The sequence below is a fragment of the Cavia porcellus genome, unplaced genomic scaffold (genome assembly GCF_034190915.1).
Source record: "Cavia porcellus strain 051 isolate PalLab524CR breed Dunkin Hartley unplaced genomic scaffold, mCavPor4.1 scaffold_11, whole genome shotgun sequence".
In the NCBI taxonomy this organism is placed as follows: domain Eukaryota; kingdom Metazoa; phylum Chordata; class Mammalia; order Rodentia; family Caviidae; genus Cavia; species Cavia porcellus.
The window spans coordinates 32,363,947-32,381,949 of record NW_026947494.1 but is presented as its reverse complement, the minus strand read 5'-3'; the positions used below and the strand labels follow the sequence as shown (position 1 = coordinate 32,381,949).

Sequence of the window (18,003 nt, the reverse complement as noted above, 5' to 3'; positions counted from 1 at the left end):
GTAAAATGAAAATGTCACCATTTCTGGATGTTAATATTGGGTGGCTTTTAATTTTTTCTTTATAATTTTCTTTATTTGATAAATATTCTTTGGAAATATGTGCTAGTTTCAGATTCACATAGTGCATTATATTTAAAAAGCAATCTTCTAAGATCTGGGTCACTTTGCTCTTCTCATAATTCAGAACGCTCTCTGGCTTTTCTCACACTTGTTTGGAGCACTCATTTCAGCTGTTGCAATAGGCTATTTCTGTGTCTGCACCCCATGGTCTGTTGCATAAACAAGGGTGTGACTAAGTCTTAGCTCTGGAAAACCAAAGCTAGTAACAGACTGGTTGCAGCATGGCCTTCTGTGATTGGCTGCTGAATGAATGAGTCACCTATCAATGTCAGCTTTACTGACGGCATCTCTAGAAAGTTATGACACATTGCTTTTGACAAAAAAGAAGCGCTTAAATTAACCTGTGCTATCAGCAAGTGTTGAATGACTTAGGTAGTTAAATAACATCAGTTGGAAATAACTTGGTCAAAAGCAATAAAATGCCAAGGTAAAGACACGAGAGAAAAGGCAATAATCAAAACAGTTCCTAAGTCCAGTCCCACTGTTTTGCAGATGAAAGAGGTGAGGTTACAACAGGGAAAGTCACTTGGCCAAGGCCACACTCCAGTCCAGATCCAGAGCTCCTAGGCTCCTAGCCTGCGTCTCCTTTCGTCATACTGCAGTGTGACCAGGAAGCTCAGGCACCAGAACCAGACGTGGACTTAATTAGGGACTCTTCCCCCCTTTTCCCACCCCGCACTCTGACAGGCTCAACACTGAGGAAATAAATTTGGTCCATTCACAAGATGCTATACCGTGGAGAACTTAACTACAAGGTCACTTCTAGAAAAACATCTAACATCAAAGGGAAACATCCATCCTATGCTGTATAGTTGTTTCAGTAATTAAAATTGCCACAGGATATCATATAATTTAAGGTTTATTTCAAAAACTACATATTTGCATCTTTGTATACACACACACACACACACACACACACACACACACACACACACACGACAAGGAAAAATCCATCAGTGCTACAGTTGTGGTTTCTGGCTGATTGGAAAAGGTACTTAGCATTAACTGAAGAGACTCTTGACTCTGTCTCATTGTTTAGATCAGATTATAGAAAATAGAACCTTACACCCAAACCTAGCTGGTTGATTGAGTCGTAAGCAACCTAGTTTGGTGAAGTTTTAGTAGGTACTCAGTCAAATAAAGCAGAAATTAAAACAAGGAATGTAAACAGCAACACCCCACATGAGGCTAATGACAGATCTGATTACCAAAGAAAGTTGCTTAGCAGGGAAGCTGAGAGCAGCAGCGGAGACTGGTTGAGGGTAAGCCAGTCCGATCTCAATGAAAGAAGCCAAGGGTGAGCAGGGCACCATGCACATGGGAAGGCACAGATCAGTGAGTCTTCATTAGGGAAGGCTCTGTGCCAGAATCCTGCAGGGAATTCCCGGGGTTTTCCAGAGAGCCTGCTAGGGGTGGAGGGTGTGCCTCAGTATCAGGTCCTTTGGCTGGGCTGGACATCCTTCTTTTTACTAATGAAATACTTTATTATAAACATGCCCTGATTCTTTGAAACTTAAAACTATACACAATGTAAGTTATTGTAATGTATTCATTTTCCACTTTCCAACCTAGAAAGAACATTGCAAATTAACAAGGGTAAAAAATTCTGAATTGCTGCATAGAGAAAACCAATGAACAAAAGAAATCAGCTCAAAGCTAAAACAAACCAATCAAGAAATACATTCTGCAAAGTCTATTAATTCTCTAATTTAGAATACATTATCTCTCAAGGAAAAACAATTCCAGCGTCATGGTGATTTTAACAAACTAGAGTCATTCTCCTAAAGCAAAGTAGTATCAAATATAAGAAAAATGTAATAATTCTTTTAGAAAATGAGGGGACGTAATTTCCATGTTGGAAAGCAAATGTACTAAATATTTCATGTTCATCTGGCTGTCCTTAGAAATTAAAGTGCCTATCACATGAATGATATGGAGCAAATATAAAACCCAGGCCTCAGCTGGTTTTGTTCAATTTAGTTTCAGGAGAACCAACTAAAGAGCTTCAAAATCTACGGCCTGACTAGTCCCAGGAATTTCTTCCTTTGTTCTTTCTCGGTTTTGTTCCTTTTTCTCTCTTCCCGTTATGGGCCTCCTTCTTAGAGGTTACACCTCAGCTTCCCCCCCCCCCCCCCCCCCCCGCTCTGAGATACTTAGGCTTTCCTGCACTGATATGAGCGTTTTTCATTTCCACTCTGTTCTCTTCCTCCGGATGCTCTAGTGTTCCTCTAAATAATCTTTTCTCAAAAGCTTTTTTCCTCCAGTGGTTGGGCTGCTCCTCTTTTGGTTTCTCCCTGCTTCTTCTGGTGCCACTTTCTCTTCCGATGACTGGCTGTATGGGCACTGCTCCAGTTTCCTGAGGAGAGGTGCTTCAGACCTCCTGATTCTACACTGGGTGAATAGTGATTATATTACTGCTAGCTATGGTGCAGGGGCACTGGTTTTCTGAGAAACCGTAGCTCAGACACTCTAGTCTGGGCCTCCTGCCATGAGCTGGGAGCCACTGAGCTGCCTATGCTCTATATGTGACACATGGGACAATCTTAAATAGGTCTAGACAGTTCCAGATAGGAGTCTTCTCATAGTCCTCTCATCGTTCTGGCTCTGGTTTTCTGTACTTTAATATAATCTTCAAGTTCATCTTGAAAAGAGTCATTTGACTTCTCTGAAAGCCAGATTAGATTGACAAAAAACGATGCTCCTTGTCAAACTTAGAACTTGCTGGAGAAATTTGATGATAGTTATCTAGAACTGGCTTGAATTTTTCCCAAACAGAATGTGCAAGAATCAGAGAGCTAAATTACTGATGCAGAGATTACAAAATCTATGTTGGACAATACTGTACTTCCATCCACCTCATAATATGGAATCTTTTTATTATTAAAATGCAGTATTGCCGCACAGATGCCTTTTGTAAAAAGCATCTATAAAGGGTTCTGTCTTTGTTCATTTAGTATGGTGTCTTCACCCACCAAGGCGGGGGCTGGACTACGGCTTCTGTCCCAGTCCAGGCACGTTTGCTGGTCAAAGGAGAAGAGGAGGTAGACGCGGTAGAGAGGCAGGGATAGCTGCTGCTGCTTCCACTGCCGAGCACAGGATGCTCTTATTGTACTGGCTACTGCTCAGATCAGCTGCAGCACGCTCAGATTTCAGCAGACAAGACGGAATGAGTGAGAGGTGTACGTGCCACTAACGCAAAATGCTAGTCCCTAGCTTTCAGCCCTAGATTATGGAAGCAATCAACACACTATAGTTTTTAACACAGAATCCATAAGAAGTAGTATCTTCCATGTAACCTACGTAGAAAATAAAGAAATCCATATCTAAAGAACATTAGTCAGGTCACTGAGCTACTACTATCAGAAGGAATTTTCTCCTTTCCCAAATATATTTTCCAGGAGTTTTACGAGATAATGAGAAATCATACACATATTCCTTGTAAACATCATTTTCCTGACTTCATGAACAGAAATTGAATGAATAATTCCTAAGTTTGTGTATCAATATTCTTTATTACAAAGAAAATATAGAAAATAATAGGGGCTGGGGATTTAGTTCAGCGGCATAAGCGCCTTCCTTGCAAGTGTGCAGTCGTGAGTTCAATCCCTGGTACCAATAAAAACAAAAAAAAAAGACAAAAAAAAAAAAAAAGAAAATAATAAACATAGAAAGAGGAAAATGTAAAGCTTCGTAACATGGTGGAAGGCAGTGAACCAATAGAAAATCTCCAATCTAAGAATCTACTTACAGTCAAGCACCCACAAACATGTCAAGAGATTTTGAGTTGTACCGGTCTTAGTTAAAAAATTAATTTATATCAAAATATCCTTTTTTGCAGGGTAGCTAAGCAAAAAATATTATTTCTTTAACTGTAAACAACATTTCAGCACTACCTTAAGAGACCTAAGTGATTCAAAAGTTTTGTTGCTTTCACCCATGTTTAACAGAGCCAACAGCTTCTCCATAAATGTGGCTGAGGGACAACAATTAAGTAGCCAGAACTAGTGTTTCGCATTTCATGTCTTTACTCAGCAAGGCACAGAAGGACCTCCGCCAGCGCTGGCCTTGGGACAGCACATCACTCAGGATGTTCTGTGGGATTTTACTTCCTGACAGCTACAGTGACGACCCCAGCGTGGACCAGGAAGTCAGGGTTAAGAGGCGCCTTATTAAAATATGCATAAGCAGGGAGATTAAGATCCATACACTCTTCATGTAATGTATATGCCAATTCCAACTAATTCTCGAAGAAATAAAAGAGTTAATTTTAGCTTTTCTCCAAAACATAAATTACTTCACTTTTTTTCTCTGCTTTTTCTGTTTCTTACCTTCACTCTGGCAAGTTCTCCAGGACAGCAGTGCTAAGAAGAATACCGCTGGAAAGACTGCAAAGAAAGCCATGGGTTCTGGTTTTCTGAAAGAGAAATTAAGTAAATAAAACTCAGCAGAAAATTTTTATTAATTTTAGCTTACAGCAGTTTCTTGGAGGCAGTTGTGGTAGATGAGAGCACTAAAGGCTCTCACTCTTAGCCCCCCAGTGCGCTCACATCTCTTGTCATTTTACATTGGAGGAAGAGTATATTTCACTGTCCATGAAACTTTCTCCAGCCCATAAATGAGGCATAATTGATAATGTGCCAGTTAGGAGCCTAAGCCTCAAGAGATCACCCATGTTTCTGCTTGCTCTTTTGGTTTCCACCTTTTAGTATGAGAAAAGCATTTCCGGGCTACCCTTCTGGCACCATGGGAGACGGAGCAAGGCAGCCTACACTGATCTAGACTCATGCTGGTCAGGCCCAGCCAGCAATCGCTGATCCCCGGTGCAAGAGCAGTGAGTGCTTATCGCTGTGCCGCGGAGGCCAGAGGCTGTAAACAGCAGACCAGTCAGTTCACTTTGACCAAGAAAACACTGATTAAAAAAAAGATAAGGCAGGTAAACAAGAAAAATGGACTCTCATTAGTAAAAGAACAAATATGACACTCTCTAAAGAGCTACTTCTAATTACTTGGCAGGTGAATATCCTCATTCTTCTCTACTGCTTTTATTGAAATTCAACCTAGAAATTAGCATATTTTACCAGGAAACAGTCAGTTTTTCACTACTAAACATAATTTCTGGTTTTGCTCTGTTTTATTTCACTTCATTTCATTTTGGTTTGTCTTAGAATAGAGTTTTAAATTACAGGCCAAGAAGCATCACTGATTCATCAGGTACTTTAATGATGGGACAATTTGGGAGCACAGAGAATGCACTCGGGTGACTTTGAAAAAGTGAATCTGTTTTTAACGCAGTAAATGTGTTAGTCAGCGGAAGTCTTGAATTTCACTTGTCTTCTTCAAGCTCTGACTCAGCCAAGAGTAGCAATAGAACAATTCATTGAGAGCCAGTCTTTGCCTCTGGTCAGCCACGTGGATTTCATCAAAAGCTAGAAATTCTGTGAACCATTTCACCATATGGTGTTGAACTCTCTTCATGTTCTTCCTCATGCTTGAGGAAGGGCCACATTGGGAAGGAAATCTCAACTCACACAAATGTGGATGATTCAGAGGGTGACGTGTGTGTTGCTAAATGATGTGCCTGTATGAAAGGATATATAAATTCTCCAAAATCCGAAGATTCTCATTAAGTATTTTACATGTCAAAAAATTAATCAAGTAGAAATACTTTAAAACTAAAACTCAGAAGTCACCTAACATTAAAGGGCAAGCAGAAATTAAAAAAAATAAGTTGTCAGTAAATTGAAAAATATGGGTCTTTGCAAGAGGCAATGGCTTGGGCACCAGAAGAGACTTTTTAGTAATCCTCAGGACAGTCTTGTCCGGAGTTTCTAGCTACTGTGGCTTGGATCTGGAATGGTCCAAAGAACTCTCATGCACTGAGAGACAAGACAAGAGAGAAGGTGATTGGATCATGTGGGTTCTGTGCTCATCAGTAGTGACTTCAGCATCCGTGCTGACTTCAGCGGCTGAGTGTGCTGTTGGGAGTGGACCTGGTAACAAAAGGTGGGCGACTGGGGGTGTGGCCTGGAAGGGTGTGCCTCCTTTGCTGGCCCTTCCCTTCCTTCTCTGCTTCTCAGCTACCAGGACCTGAGCACCTTTCCCCATCAGGCCCTTCCTCCATGTTGTTTCTGCCCTGGAGTCAGCCAGCCACGGACAGAGAATCTGAGCCAAAATAAACTTTTCCTTCTTTAGGCTTTGGGTGTTGGGTGTTGTGCCTCAGTGATGATGTAAGTGACTAAGACACCACCCTTCCCACCGCCTCCTACCCCCACTGGGCTGTGCATCCTGGGAATTAGCTCCAGCAGCCATACAGACTTCCTGTTCCTTCCCTCACCTGCTCTAAGGTGAGCTGTTTTGTACATCAGAAGACAGCAATCCCTGCACATAAACAAAGTGACCTCTTTATCCAAAGTTTTACGTTTCTTAGTCTTGGTTACCTATGATCAACTAAAGTCTGAAGATCTGAAAGGGGGAAATTCTAGAAATAAATAATTGATATTTAAATAAGTCATTATAAAATTGTTCTGTTTCATTATGGTTTAAAATGTCTTACTGTGTTTAATTTACAAATCAAAGCTATACAGGAATGGTGCAGGAAAGCCTTGGTATATATATGGTTTGGGACCACCTTTGTTATTAGGCATCTACTGAATATCTTGGGATGTGATCCCTGGACATGAGAGAGGGAGCTACTGTGGTATTCCTAGCAATGTGACTGGACAAATACCACCCTCAGCATTTTAGGTCACAGATCATGTAAGGACATTGATCAGAAGGGATAGAAATCTTCACTGTTGTCTGAAAACCCATCAATATCAATAAGTTCCTTAAAATATGCAGAGTGGGAGCTGGCAGTTGGAAGAACATCTTACAGACACTGTGAACCCCTTTCTCAAACACCACAGGATATAATCTCAGTACTTGGGAGGCTGAGGCAGGAGGATCACTGAAAGTTCCAGGCCAGCCTGGGCTATATGGGCTACATAGTGAGTTCAAGATAGTGAAACCTTGTCTCAAAAAGCAAAAAACAAAACCCTCAAATAAAAGACAGACAGACAGACAGACAGACAGACAGACAGAAAGAAAGAAAGAAAGAAAGAAAAGAAAAGAGAAAGAGAGGGAGAGAGAAAGAACACAGGACTAGTTGCCCCCAAGCCCTGGGTGACAGTATTACCTACTGCAGCAAATCCTCCTGAGGTTACAATACTCTGAATTTGCCTTTTTTTCTGAGGGGACCTAATTATGACCCTGAAAACATGGAGGTGACAGAGCAACCACACAGAGACCTGGAAGTGCCAGAGTGCTGACATCAAGAAGGAACCAAGTATGGCAAGAGGGGAGTCAAAGGTTGAATCCAGGAGGCAGGAGAGTGCAGGGAAGCAAAGCGGGCACAGCACTGCATGACTGGGGCTTTGTCTGAATCGATGGGAGATGCAGGAGAATTTACAGAGACAGTGCATGGGCTGACCTGTGTGGAGGAGTCTCTGAAACAGGGACAGCCAGAATGGGCCAGAGTGGGCCAGGAGAAGAGGGAGTGATAGCCCCAGTGAGCAGGGGCAGAGCAGGAGGTGTGGAGTTGGCCAGGAAGGGTGGAATTTGAGGGAGATCTAAAAGACAGCAGACCAGACAAGGAGCGCTGATTAAAGAGAGACACTACAGATAGCTCTAGGAAGTTCCACTTGAGCCCCTTGAAGAATGCAACTACCACTTATGGAGAGGCAGAAGACTGTGGGAAGGGCAGCTTGGATAATCTCTATCAAGAGCTCAGTTTACAACATAAATTTCAGATGCCTGTTTGCTGCCCAAGGGCAGAAATCAAGCATATAACAGGACATACGTTTGGCTTGTTCTCAGATGATGCTTTAAATTCAGGCATCCGTGGTGCATGAATATATAGGATCAGAGGATGGCAAGACAAGGATGTGTTCAGATGGCTGTGAGACAGTGCCAGCCTGTAGAGTTCGTCAACGGCAGCAGCTGCTCAGCATATTCTCATCACTGCTAACAAGGAACAGGCCACCCAGCCCCATAGCCATCCAGCGGGCTTCAATGCTACACCCACCGGGGAGGAGCACTACTGCTTCCAGTGTCCAGCAGTGAAGGGAAGCCAGGAGGTCTCAAGCAACACAATCAGAAACAAACAAAAAACGTAACAAAACCTTTTCCTGCCTCCTCTGCACTTCTGATCCCTCTCCTGTATCTGTTTTTTTTCAGACCCCCATCAGTCCCAAGTTGACTATGAGCCGCTGGAGGACAGGCCCAGGTTCAGTTCACCACTGTCTGTCAGTCTGAGAACATAGCTGTCACCCAGGAACTATCTGGGAAATGAATGAAAATCGGTTTTAATTCTCTCCCATTTTTTCTTCTTTGCCTTCAATCTTATTTTAATGAAAACAGAATCTTTTACAGGACTTCTGACTTTTTCTGCTGTGGAACACTGCCTGGTTCATACTGTCTCATAGACATTCCTTCACCAGGGAAAAATAAGGAAGGAAAGAAAAGAAAAGCTACCTACTCACTTTGTAGAGTTCTGATTCACATTTTGTCTCTGCAAAATTTCATCCTGTGAAGATGCCTGCGATGACTGCTCAGTACAAATGTTGCACACATAATGAAACACGGCCGTGAAGAGAATACGTGGGCTCTTCCTAACCAGCACTTCTTGTGCTTGTTCTGTCATGACTGGAATGTTTGTTTTCACTTCAAATGATCCCCATGTGATTCAGCATAATAGTCATTCGCTTCCCAAGAAGCAGTTGTTGCTCCCAGATTCTTCAAAACGGGCTGGGTGACCCAATTGTTATAGACAACTAAGGTAGATAGAGCTATTGTAGGCTATCAGACAGGACTAAGGCCCTTGAGGGAGTCAGTACAGAGGATGAGAACACATTACAAGGGTGGCTGGAGGCGCATGTGTTGAAGGCCAGGCCTCAAGATAAAGACAGAATGACCAATCCCTCCCCAGGGGATAAGATAAATGGTATCACTGGTCCGATGAAGTCAAGATGACATCAATCACTCAGGTGAATGACCAGCACCTCCTGATTCCTCGCTTCTTGAAAAAGTTCTTTGTATTTTTCCATGTCCCCTTGCTATGTGACCTGCTTCCCCACTGGATCAGTGTTACCTACACAACTGCATTTGTAATCTTATTGGTTGATCACAGTTTTGACCTGCACTGTCCCCACCTCTTGATTTTGTATTTATCTTACGATTTTTGATTTTTGCTCTATAAAACTTCCTTTGAGAAGCACACTTGTGGGCAAGCCACTTTTGGGTCCCCTCCTATCTCTCAGGAGCTATCTCTCTTAATAAATTTTTCCTACTGTTAACATCTGTTGCTCATTCTTCAATTTTGGGGAACTCACTCTTGGTATATCTACATCCAGCAGATTGGGAGTTACGTTATTTCCCTATATCACAATGACATCACATGTAAATGCTGTTTTAAAAAAAGGAAATGTTCATGGAGGACACGTGCCCGGGTGTGTGCATTTATAAGACAGCTCTGTTCATAACCACATATTGAACATTCTCCAAGACAGATTACATGGTAGTCCACAAAACAAGTTGCAACAAATTCTTTAAAATTAAAATCATATTGAGAATTTTCTGACTATAAGGCAACAAAACTAGAAATCAATGACCAAAAATTCTGCACTGCAGTACGAACAGTTGGTGGTACTTCTTGGAGGTTCCCCATGATTCTCAGGCTCAGTTATCTTTATTTCTTTTTTTTTAAGAGCACTGTAACTTGTATTTGGGATCCTGTTTTAGGGATCCTCCATCATTACAGCATAGAACTGGCTACCAACAGGTTTACTCTAACCCCCTTCCTAACTCAAGGATCCACACCAGGAGCTATGTCCAAGGAAAGGTTCAAGTGCTTCTCCCCAAACCCCATCTGAATCCCCTCCAGTAAATAATGGTTAAGCGCTTCTACCAACCTTGTAAGGAAAAATTCTGATTCATGGAATTAATTAGGCAGGCATATCTGACTTTTTTTTTTAAAGAAGCAATATTCAGTTCAAGATTTCTGGAATTTATAGCATCAGCTAGATTAAAGCTGAGTCTGGCAGTGGTGATGAAGCCAAAGAAAGAAATGTTAACTCAAATCCAAAAAAATATAGCATCAATAAAAAATATGTAGGAATTCAGATATGCTAAAGGTGATACTTCAAGTCACTTGAGAAAAAGGTATATTATTCCCCAAATGGTACTGGTAAGATCATCTGGGAAAAATGAAGTTGGAGTATAAAGGGTGACTGAAAACATAGTGAATGTTTACCTTTTTAAAAGTATTACAGTAAAAGACAATTTGTCATTAATTCCCCATAAAACACTCTCTTTTGCTTCAAATACACATGTCCCATCATTCTTTTCATTTTCTGACATTCCTCTTTCATGAGTGCCTTTACAAAATACGATTTTAAAAAACACAGGAATGCTGCTGCCAACTGCCCTGCAACAGAACCGCAGGCATATACAGGCAATATGGTGTGTCCTTACCCACTTTATTCACTAGATCTGGCAGCATGTGATGTCTGGCTTTTCCCCAAAGTCAAAATAACCCTCAAAGGTAAGTGTTTTTAACTGAGTCAGGGCATCAGGACAGCCACAAGGCTATCACTAAAGGAAACACTCAGGAGGGCAGACTTTCAGACTGCTTTAGAAAGTGGCAAGAATGATGGTGTTATGGTTGATGCATTGTGTCAACTTGAGAAGTTCAGAAGTTTAACTAAGAGACTCAGCAGGGAGCCAGGATTTTTACTTTGTAAATATCCTCATCCTGTGCAAGAGGAAGGCACAGATGTATTGTGAATGCTACACCCACCCTGGGTGGGGATGTGTTTGTGGCCTGTGTGCAATATAAAGGAAGAAAATAGGTTTGGCCTTGTTCCTCTTGCTCTGGCTGCTGCTTTGAAGTGTTGCCCCTGTGCCATGCCACCTTGCCTCACAGCCAGCTGATTATGGACTGAAACCTCCAAAACTGTAAGCTAAATAAATCTCTCCTTCCCTCATTTTGGGTGTCAGGTATTTTGTATCAGCAATGAGAGAAAAGTAACCAAGACAGATGGGTTAAGTGTTTTCAAAGCCAGAGAGAGTCTTTTAAACACTGTATTTTTATTTTTCAATCATAGTGATGTGCATGAGCTCTGGGTTAAGATTAATTAGGATCAAATCCCTGCTTTAGAACTTAAAAAGTATGTTATTTAACCCCAGTGGGATTAAATTTCCTTTCCTGTAAATGAAAAATCATAATTTATAGCATATGCATTGCAATTAACTGGGATCCTGAGAATTTTCATGTAGTAAACTGAATTAAGAGTAATTGTATTATTATTGCTATTGCATTACTTGCCTCAGCAAAATAAATTTCAGCTAAACAAAGACACATGTGAGAAATGAAACCACAAAAGCAACAGCATAAAACATATGTGACTATTTTTATAATCTGGCAGACATGATATGAAACCCAGAAGCAATAAAGAAAACGAAAACTATACTGATTGCATAAACCCTTAAAAAATTTAGTGTTGCAACTGGGAATGACAGCATCAATATAAAAAGGCAAACAGCTGCCACCCATAATATATCAAGAGTTCTTAGAAATAAGAAAGGCTAGCAACTCTGTAGAAAACCGTGAGTGTGCCATTCATGAAAAGAAATATACACGCTCCCAAAAAGACAAAGGAAAATCCAGGCAAGATCAGTGAGAGAGGAATCCAAATTAAAGCAGTAATTTTTTGCATCTGTATGCTTGTGTCTATGTAGTATTCAAATGACAAAGCTTAAAATGGCAGAGTACCTCACCTGGATAAGAGTTTGCAGAAATAAGTACTGCCATTCATTAATGATCAGTGAGGGCACCTTTATCCAGGTCTATTTGACTGTATTTATTAACATTTTATGTCATTTGCTTTGATCTAGAAGTAATTCTAGAATTCTATTGCTAGAATTTCATGCTACAAGGGGTATCTATCTATCTATCTATCCATCCATCCATCTATCTCTTGCCCTCTGTACTGAACGTTACTGGGATAAAACACCTGACTCCCACAATTTAAATGACAAGAAATCTATTTTGGCTCATGGTTTTCAGAGGATTCAGTCCCTGGTCAGTTAGCACTGAGGCAGAAACATGACAGTGGAGAAAAACTGCTCATGCCATGGTAGCTAGGAAACGGAGAAGAAAGAAGCTACAAAGAAGAATACACCCTTTCAGGTCACATCCCCAGTGACCACCTCCAGCAAGCCTCCATATCCTAACAACGCATTCCACAGCCACACCCATCAATGGACAAATTACTGATGAATAAAAGATCCCATGATCCAATCACCTTCCAAGCATGTGAGACTTTTCAGGAACATTTTAGATACCAACTGTAATATTCCACCTCTGGCCCCCAAAGATTCATGATCAAATATATTTAGTCTAAGAGTAGCCAAAGTCTTAACAGTTTCAGCATGACTGCAAAATCTAAATTGAAGTCTCCTCTGAGACTCAAGGCAAACTTTTAGCCTTGAGCCCCTGTAAAAATTTAAAAAAAAAAATGAAAGCTAAACTGTTGCAACATACAATGACACAGGGTAAGTCTTTCCATTCCATAAGGGAGGAATAAAGGGATAGAAATTAATTGGACCAAAACAACAGCAAAATCCAGCAGGGAAAACATTAAACTTTGTACCTGCATATCCTGTACCCAAGGTAAAGTATGGTAAGATACGAGCTCCAAAGGCCTTGCACAGCCCTATTTCGTGGTCTTGCTGCTTGCAGCACAAGTGGCCTCTCCCTTGGATTGGCTCTGCTCACTGCCTAAAAGCTCTCCTTGGCAGATGTTCAACATTCCTGGCAATTTCCTGGATCCGTACTGAGCCTTCAACTTCACTCTCATAGCTTCACACATTACCCTCTTGGAGGCAAACTGCCTGGTCTCCCAAGTGAGCCATTCGCCTGAGCCCAATCCTTTACTATATAACACATATACTACGCAGCACAGACTAAAATGGGCGGTAAGGGCTGGGGTATACATCAACGGTAGGAGCACTTGCCTAGTATAAGGAAGGTCTTGGGTTCACCCCCAGCACCACAAGAATTAATTAATTAAACAGTTAAACATTAGAAACTCAGAAAAAATTCAACAGGATTTTCTTAAACTTGACCGATTAATTAAAGTTTATATAAAAAGATCTGTGTGAGAGCCACTTTTAAAACTTTTTAAAGATGCAAATATGTATTACTAAACATAAAAGCATACTATTAAAGTTATAGTGTTTAGCAAAAAACTTGTAATGACAGAGGAGATAAAAGCCATTAAAGTTCTGAAAGAGTCCTTATAAAAAGGGGAATCTATTTTATGACACAAACTAATTTTGAATGCATTTTTAAAAGATAAACTTAAATAAGTGGTACTGGATAAACTGTCTAAAACTTTAAATGATGAGTTTATTGTGATAAATATTTAAAACTTTTAAGTCAAAGGCAACAACATTATGAATTAGGAATATGTGGCATACACAGACAACAGAACATTATTCAGACAAAAACATGAAAGAAATTCTGATACATGCTGAAACACGGATGACCCTTAAGAATAGTACACTACATGAGACAGTGGCAGAAAGACAAATCCTGTAGGAGTTCACTTATGTGACATGCCTAGTTTAGTCACATCCAAAAGACAGAGAGTAGAATGGTGGTAGCCAGAGGAGTAGGGAGATGAGGAATTATTATTTAATGAGAACAGAATTTCAGTTTTGCAAGATAAAAATGTTCCAGAGATGGGTGGCATCCACAGTTTGCACATAATATGAATATGCTTACTAGCAATGAACTGTTTAGTAAAAATGGTAAACCAGGTGTGGTGACACACACCTGTAGTCAGAATTCAGGAAGCGATACAGGAAGACCTTGCAAGTCTGAGTCCAGCCTGGGTACACAGTGAGTTCAAAGCCAGCCTGAACTACATAGCTTCATCATCTCAAAAGTACAGTAATAAAAGGTAAATACAGTTAATAGTAAATAGACTTAAGATGGCGAATACTATATATATTTTAGCACAGTAAAAATGTTTGGAAAAGAAAGAAGTACACTAGGAGAAATACTTGCATCATTTATAAGAAACAGTAGATTAAGATCCAAATAGGTACAAATTTTCTGCAATAAGGAATAAGAAATAACAACTCAAGAGTAAAACAAGTAAAAGACATAAGTAGGTAATTCACAGAAGAACATAAATGAGCCATAAATATAGAGTTTTAAATTGCAGCACTAACCAGCAAAATATGGTAAAACAATGTATTGGTTTTCACTCACTTTCTGGCTCTGGAAATTAAAAACTACCAGCAGATGTTAGAAGGGATGGTGGTAACAATCATCATGTATTGAGGTTAAATCAGGACGGTGGGGGAAGAGCTACGATTCGAAGGGTTGTATGTAGAAATATGGGTCAACCTTCTGACCTAACAGTACCTCTCCCGGGATTCCAGTCCACAGAAATAAACACACTTGCTAAAAATAAAAGCACGGTCTTCCTAAAACATCATTGCTAAAGTTAAATAAGTTCACAAAATTCAAATGTCCACGAATGAAAGTGAAAAAAGGAAACTGTATAATCAGTGCATATAACATAAAGACATACATGCATGTACATATTCTGTATATCTTTAGACAAAACAGAAACATCTTAGAAAGACATTACCCAAAGCTAACTCTTACCCTTAAGCGTGGTATTCAGATGATGGTCACAAGTCGCTGTTCACTGCATATGCTTCTGGATTGTTGGAGTGAAAGCGTATTCAGTCATTACTTGGGTTGTGTTGCCTATGAATCCAACAGAACTTGGAGTAAATGCTGAGGAGGCAGCAGAACTAGAAAGGAGAGAGAAGCTGGGCTGGGAAACCCAGGACACAGCAACTGGGAAACAAACTGTCTAGTTTCAAATAAGCTTGCTTGGTGGGAAAAATTTTCTCTAGAAAGATCAAGACATCCTATTTGTTTTATATTTTCCAGTTCACACATTATTTTAAAACCAGGAAGATTTCCTCTTCTAGGGAAGGGAAGGCCAAAGCTCACTGTTCCTGTAAGCAAACGAGATGACACTCAATAAATATTCCTCTCTACTGGAGCCAACAAACGCCAGCCCAGTTCCCACAAGGAAAACATGTTTTCCTCTTGTGAGACACAATATCACTGATTCCTGTTTCAAACCATAATAGTTTTCCTGACGTGGTTCCTTTCTCAGGATACAAGAGTTAGAAAAACAGCAAGCACGGTCTGTTCTCTCTAGTAAGAACACCCTGGTCTAGTGAAGGAAAGCGATCTAGAGCCACGGGTTCTCCCCAGGGTCTCACTTTTCTCCTGACACCCAACACCTGCCCTGTTCCTGCAAAGCTGCCTTTAATACAAAAAGCTGAGACAACTGGAAAGGGGATGAGGACGAAGATGTGGTCCCAAGGACACAAAGAACAACTGCAAATTAGCTCTGTCCAGCAGTCCGATGTGAGGTAGTGAACTTTCTGCTATAGGGGCCATTCTAACAGTACCCAAATCCTCCTACCCAAGGAGGTGTGGAACTCAGCATGCCCTAAAGATTCTGAGTAGGCATCAGAGGTCAAACTCTCCCCTCCCCTGCAACTGTTCCCAGGCACAGTTCAGTTTGGGAAACCCTAGCACTGTGACCTGTGGGACCTCTTCTACTGCAGAGTCTCAGAATGCACCTTAAAGCAACCCAGGCCAGAGATAAAGCAGGCCAAGAATGAATAGACCACTTCCAGGCACACTCTCAGAAGCCTAGAGTTTGGGTACAGCAAGTGGTTATGAACTACAGCCTCCATAGTCGAATCCTAACTCTGCTACCTGCTGGCTTCATGACCAGAATCCAGATCTTTAATCTCTCTGGGCCTCCGTTTCCTCGATAAAATGAGGATGCTAAGAGTAGTAACTCATTTAGTCTCCGATGAAGTTTAAATGCACCAACACGCGAAGTGCATACTTGGAATGGTGCCTGCTTTATAGTACATATGAATCACTATTATTTCATAAACAAGGAAACAAGCTTAGGTGTGAGAAGAAACTTGACTCAAATCCTACAGTCAGTTTGACCTGGGATTAAGACCCATTGGTCTCTTTTCCTACTGCCATGGTGCCTCCGAGTCCAAATCGAATACCACAGGCCCTCCTGCATCTCCCCTGCCTCCATGCAGTCTTTTTGTCCTCTGGAGTTAGAAATCAGTTTGTTCTCAAAGCGCCTTCTCCAGCGTTTGAGGCAGGGCTCAGCGGTACGGGGCAGCGCACCTCTCATTACACAACAGCGGGACAGACGGACCAGGAGGAAAGGACAGCTGGAGACGGACACATAGATGGGGGCCGGGTGGACGGGCGCAGGGCTGGTGCTCCTCGGGGTGGGTGCCCTGCCGGTCCTCCCCGGGCTCTGACCTCGGGCTCGCCCAGGGCAGCAGGGCGCGGGTCGGGCTCCCAGCGAGCGACCCGGCGCTGTCCCCGTCCGAGGCGAGGCGCCTGCTGCGGCCCCCACGGGGAGGCCCAGGGAGCCGCCGGCCGTCGGGGCGCTGGCGACGGGGCCGGGCGGGGACGACGGCCCGTGGCACGGCGTCGCCAGAGAGGCGTGAGGGGGCGCAGTGGCTCCGCGCTCGGCAAACTTTCCCCACGGCGCGAGAGGGGCGCGCGGGAGGCGGCGTGCGTGCGCCCGGGCGGCGCGGCGGGGCCCGGGCCGGGGCCGCGGCCCGCGGGGAGGGGCGCGGGCTACTCACCCCGGGCGGCCAGGGCGCCGGAGCCGGCCGGTCCTCGGCGGCGCGGGGCGCGGGGCGGACGTGCGCGCGGCTATGAATCAGTGCGGGGCGCGAGCCGAGGGCGGGAGTTACGGGAAGGCCGCGGGAGGCGGAGGGCCCAGGACTTTTGCAATTTCCCGTCTCGCTCGCACTCTTGGCGCTCCCGGGACCCACAGGAATTCGCTGCAGTTCGGTCCGGGGTGGGGTGGGGTCGGGCGGGAAGGCCGCGGGGACCCTGCGCGGCGGGGCCGGGGCGCACTGGGCGCGGGCGGGAGCGGTGGGAGAGGAAGTGGAGGGCGGGAAAAGCGCGCCGGACTCCGGGCAGGGGACCAGCTCCGAGCCTGACGAGCGGCCGGGTGTTTATCCGGCGCTCAGAGCGACGCGAGCATGTCTGCGCAGATTTCTAGGATCCCCGTGTCTCCCGGGCTCCGGGAGACGCTCTGTCGGACGGTTGCTTGGACAGGGACGGTCCCGAAAGGCTTCATTTCACAGAGCTGCGTGCTCTACAGCACGACTTACTTTCCCTGCTTAATGTGCTCCCCAATCTACGCTGCCCCGGGCTCGGAAAGACACATTGGACACCTGCTTAGCGTTACTGATTGAACGTGCAAGGTCAAATCGACTTCCAGAACTGATAGAAAACCTAAAATCATTCTAATACTGCTGCCCCTTCCCTGGCAGCCTCGGCCTGCGAAGCCCATGGTGGGCTCTGGGGTTCTCAGGGCTCTGCTGGCCTCCTCATGGTCAGCCAGGCCTGGCTTGGTTCTGATGTGGGGACCGTGGAAAGTGTCACGATGAAAAGCAACTGAGAAGAAACTAATAATGATGAAGAAAGCTCCACCATGAATCGTGTTAGTCACTCCTTTGATTAACAGGATGACTCCATGTAACGTGAGAATTATTATTGCAAAATGTTACGGTACTTTTATGTTTGTGCACAGTTTTGCTCCGCCCTGATGTCTTTTTAGCGAACTTTTGGACACCCTAATGCATTTAGTATCGCCTGGTGCTGTTATAGACAGCTAAGTTATATAGAAATGTAGGCACTCAGATAAGGATAGGTCCTGTGATATTGTCTGGTCCCAATAAAGTCTA

General features: G+C 43.1%; 1 protein-coding gene across 4 annotated transcripts in view; it reads right to left on the bottom strand.

The window, feature by feature from the left end:
- Osmr (oncostatin M receptor) overlaps positions 1-17,030 on the bottom strand; it is a 65,105-nt gene extending 48,075 nt beyond the window's left edge. The window contains exons 1-3 of one of the 4 annotated variants that reach the window (XM_013152868.2): positions 16,891-17,030; positions 14,840-14,944; positions 4,449-4,534 (exon numbers count right to left, since the gene is read on the bottom strand). In XM_013152868.2, the coding sequence (XP_013008322.1) occupies positions 4,449-4,521 (73 nt within the window). In that variant the 5' untranslated portion in view covers positions 4,522-4,534; positions 14,840-14,944; positions 16,891-17,030. Of the gene's footprint in view, positions 1-4,448; positions 4,535-14,839; positions 14,992-16,417; positions 16,437-16,890 lie in introns of those variants that run through there. The other 3 variants (XM_013152866.3, XM_013152869.3, XM_063258103.1) reach the window with 3 other exon arrangements.
- Between the last annotated feature and the right edge of the window lie 973 nt (positions 17,031-18,003).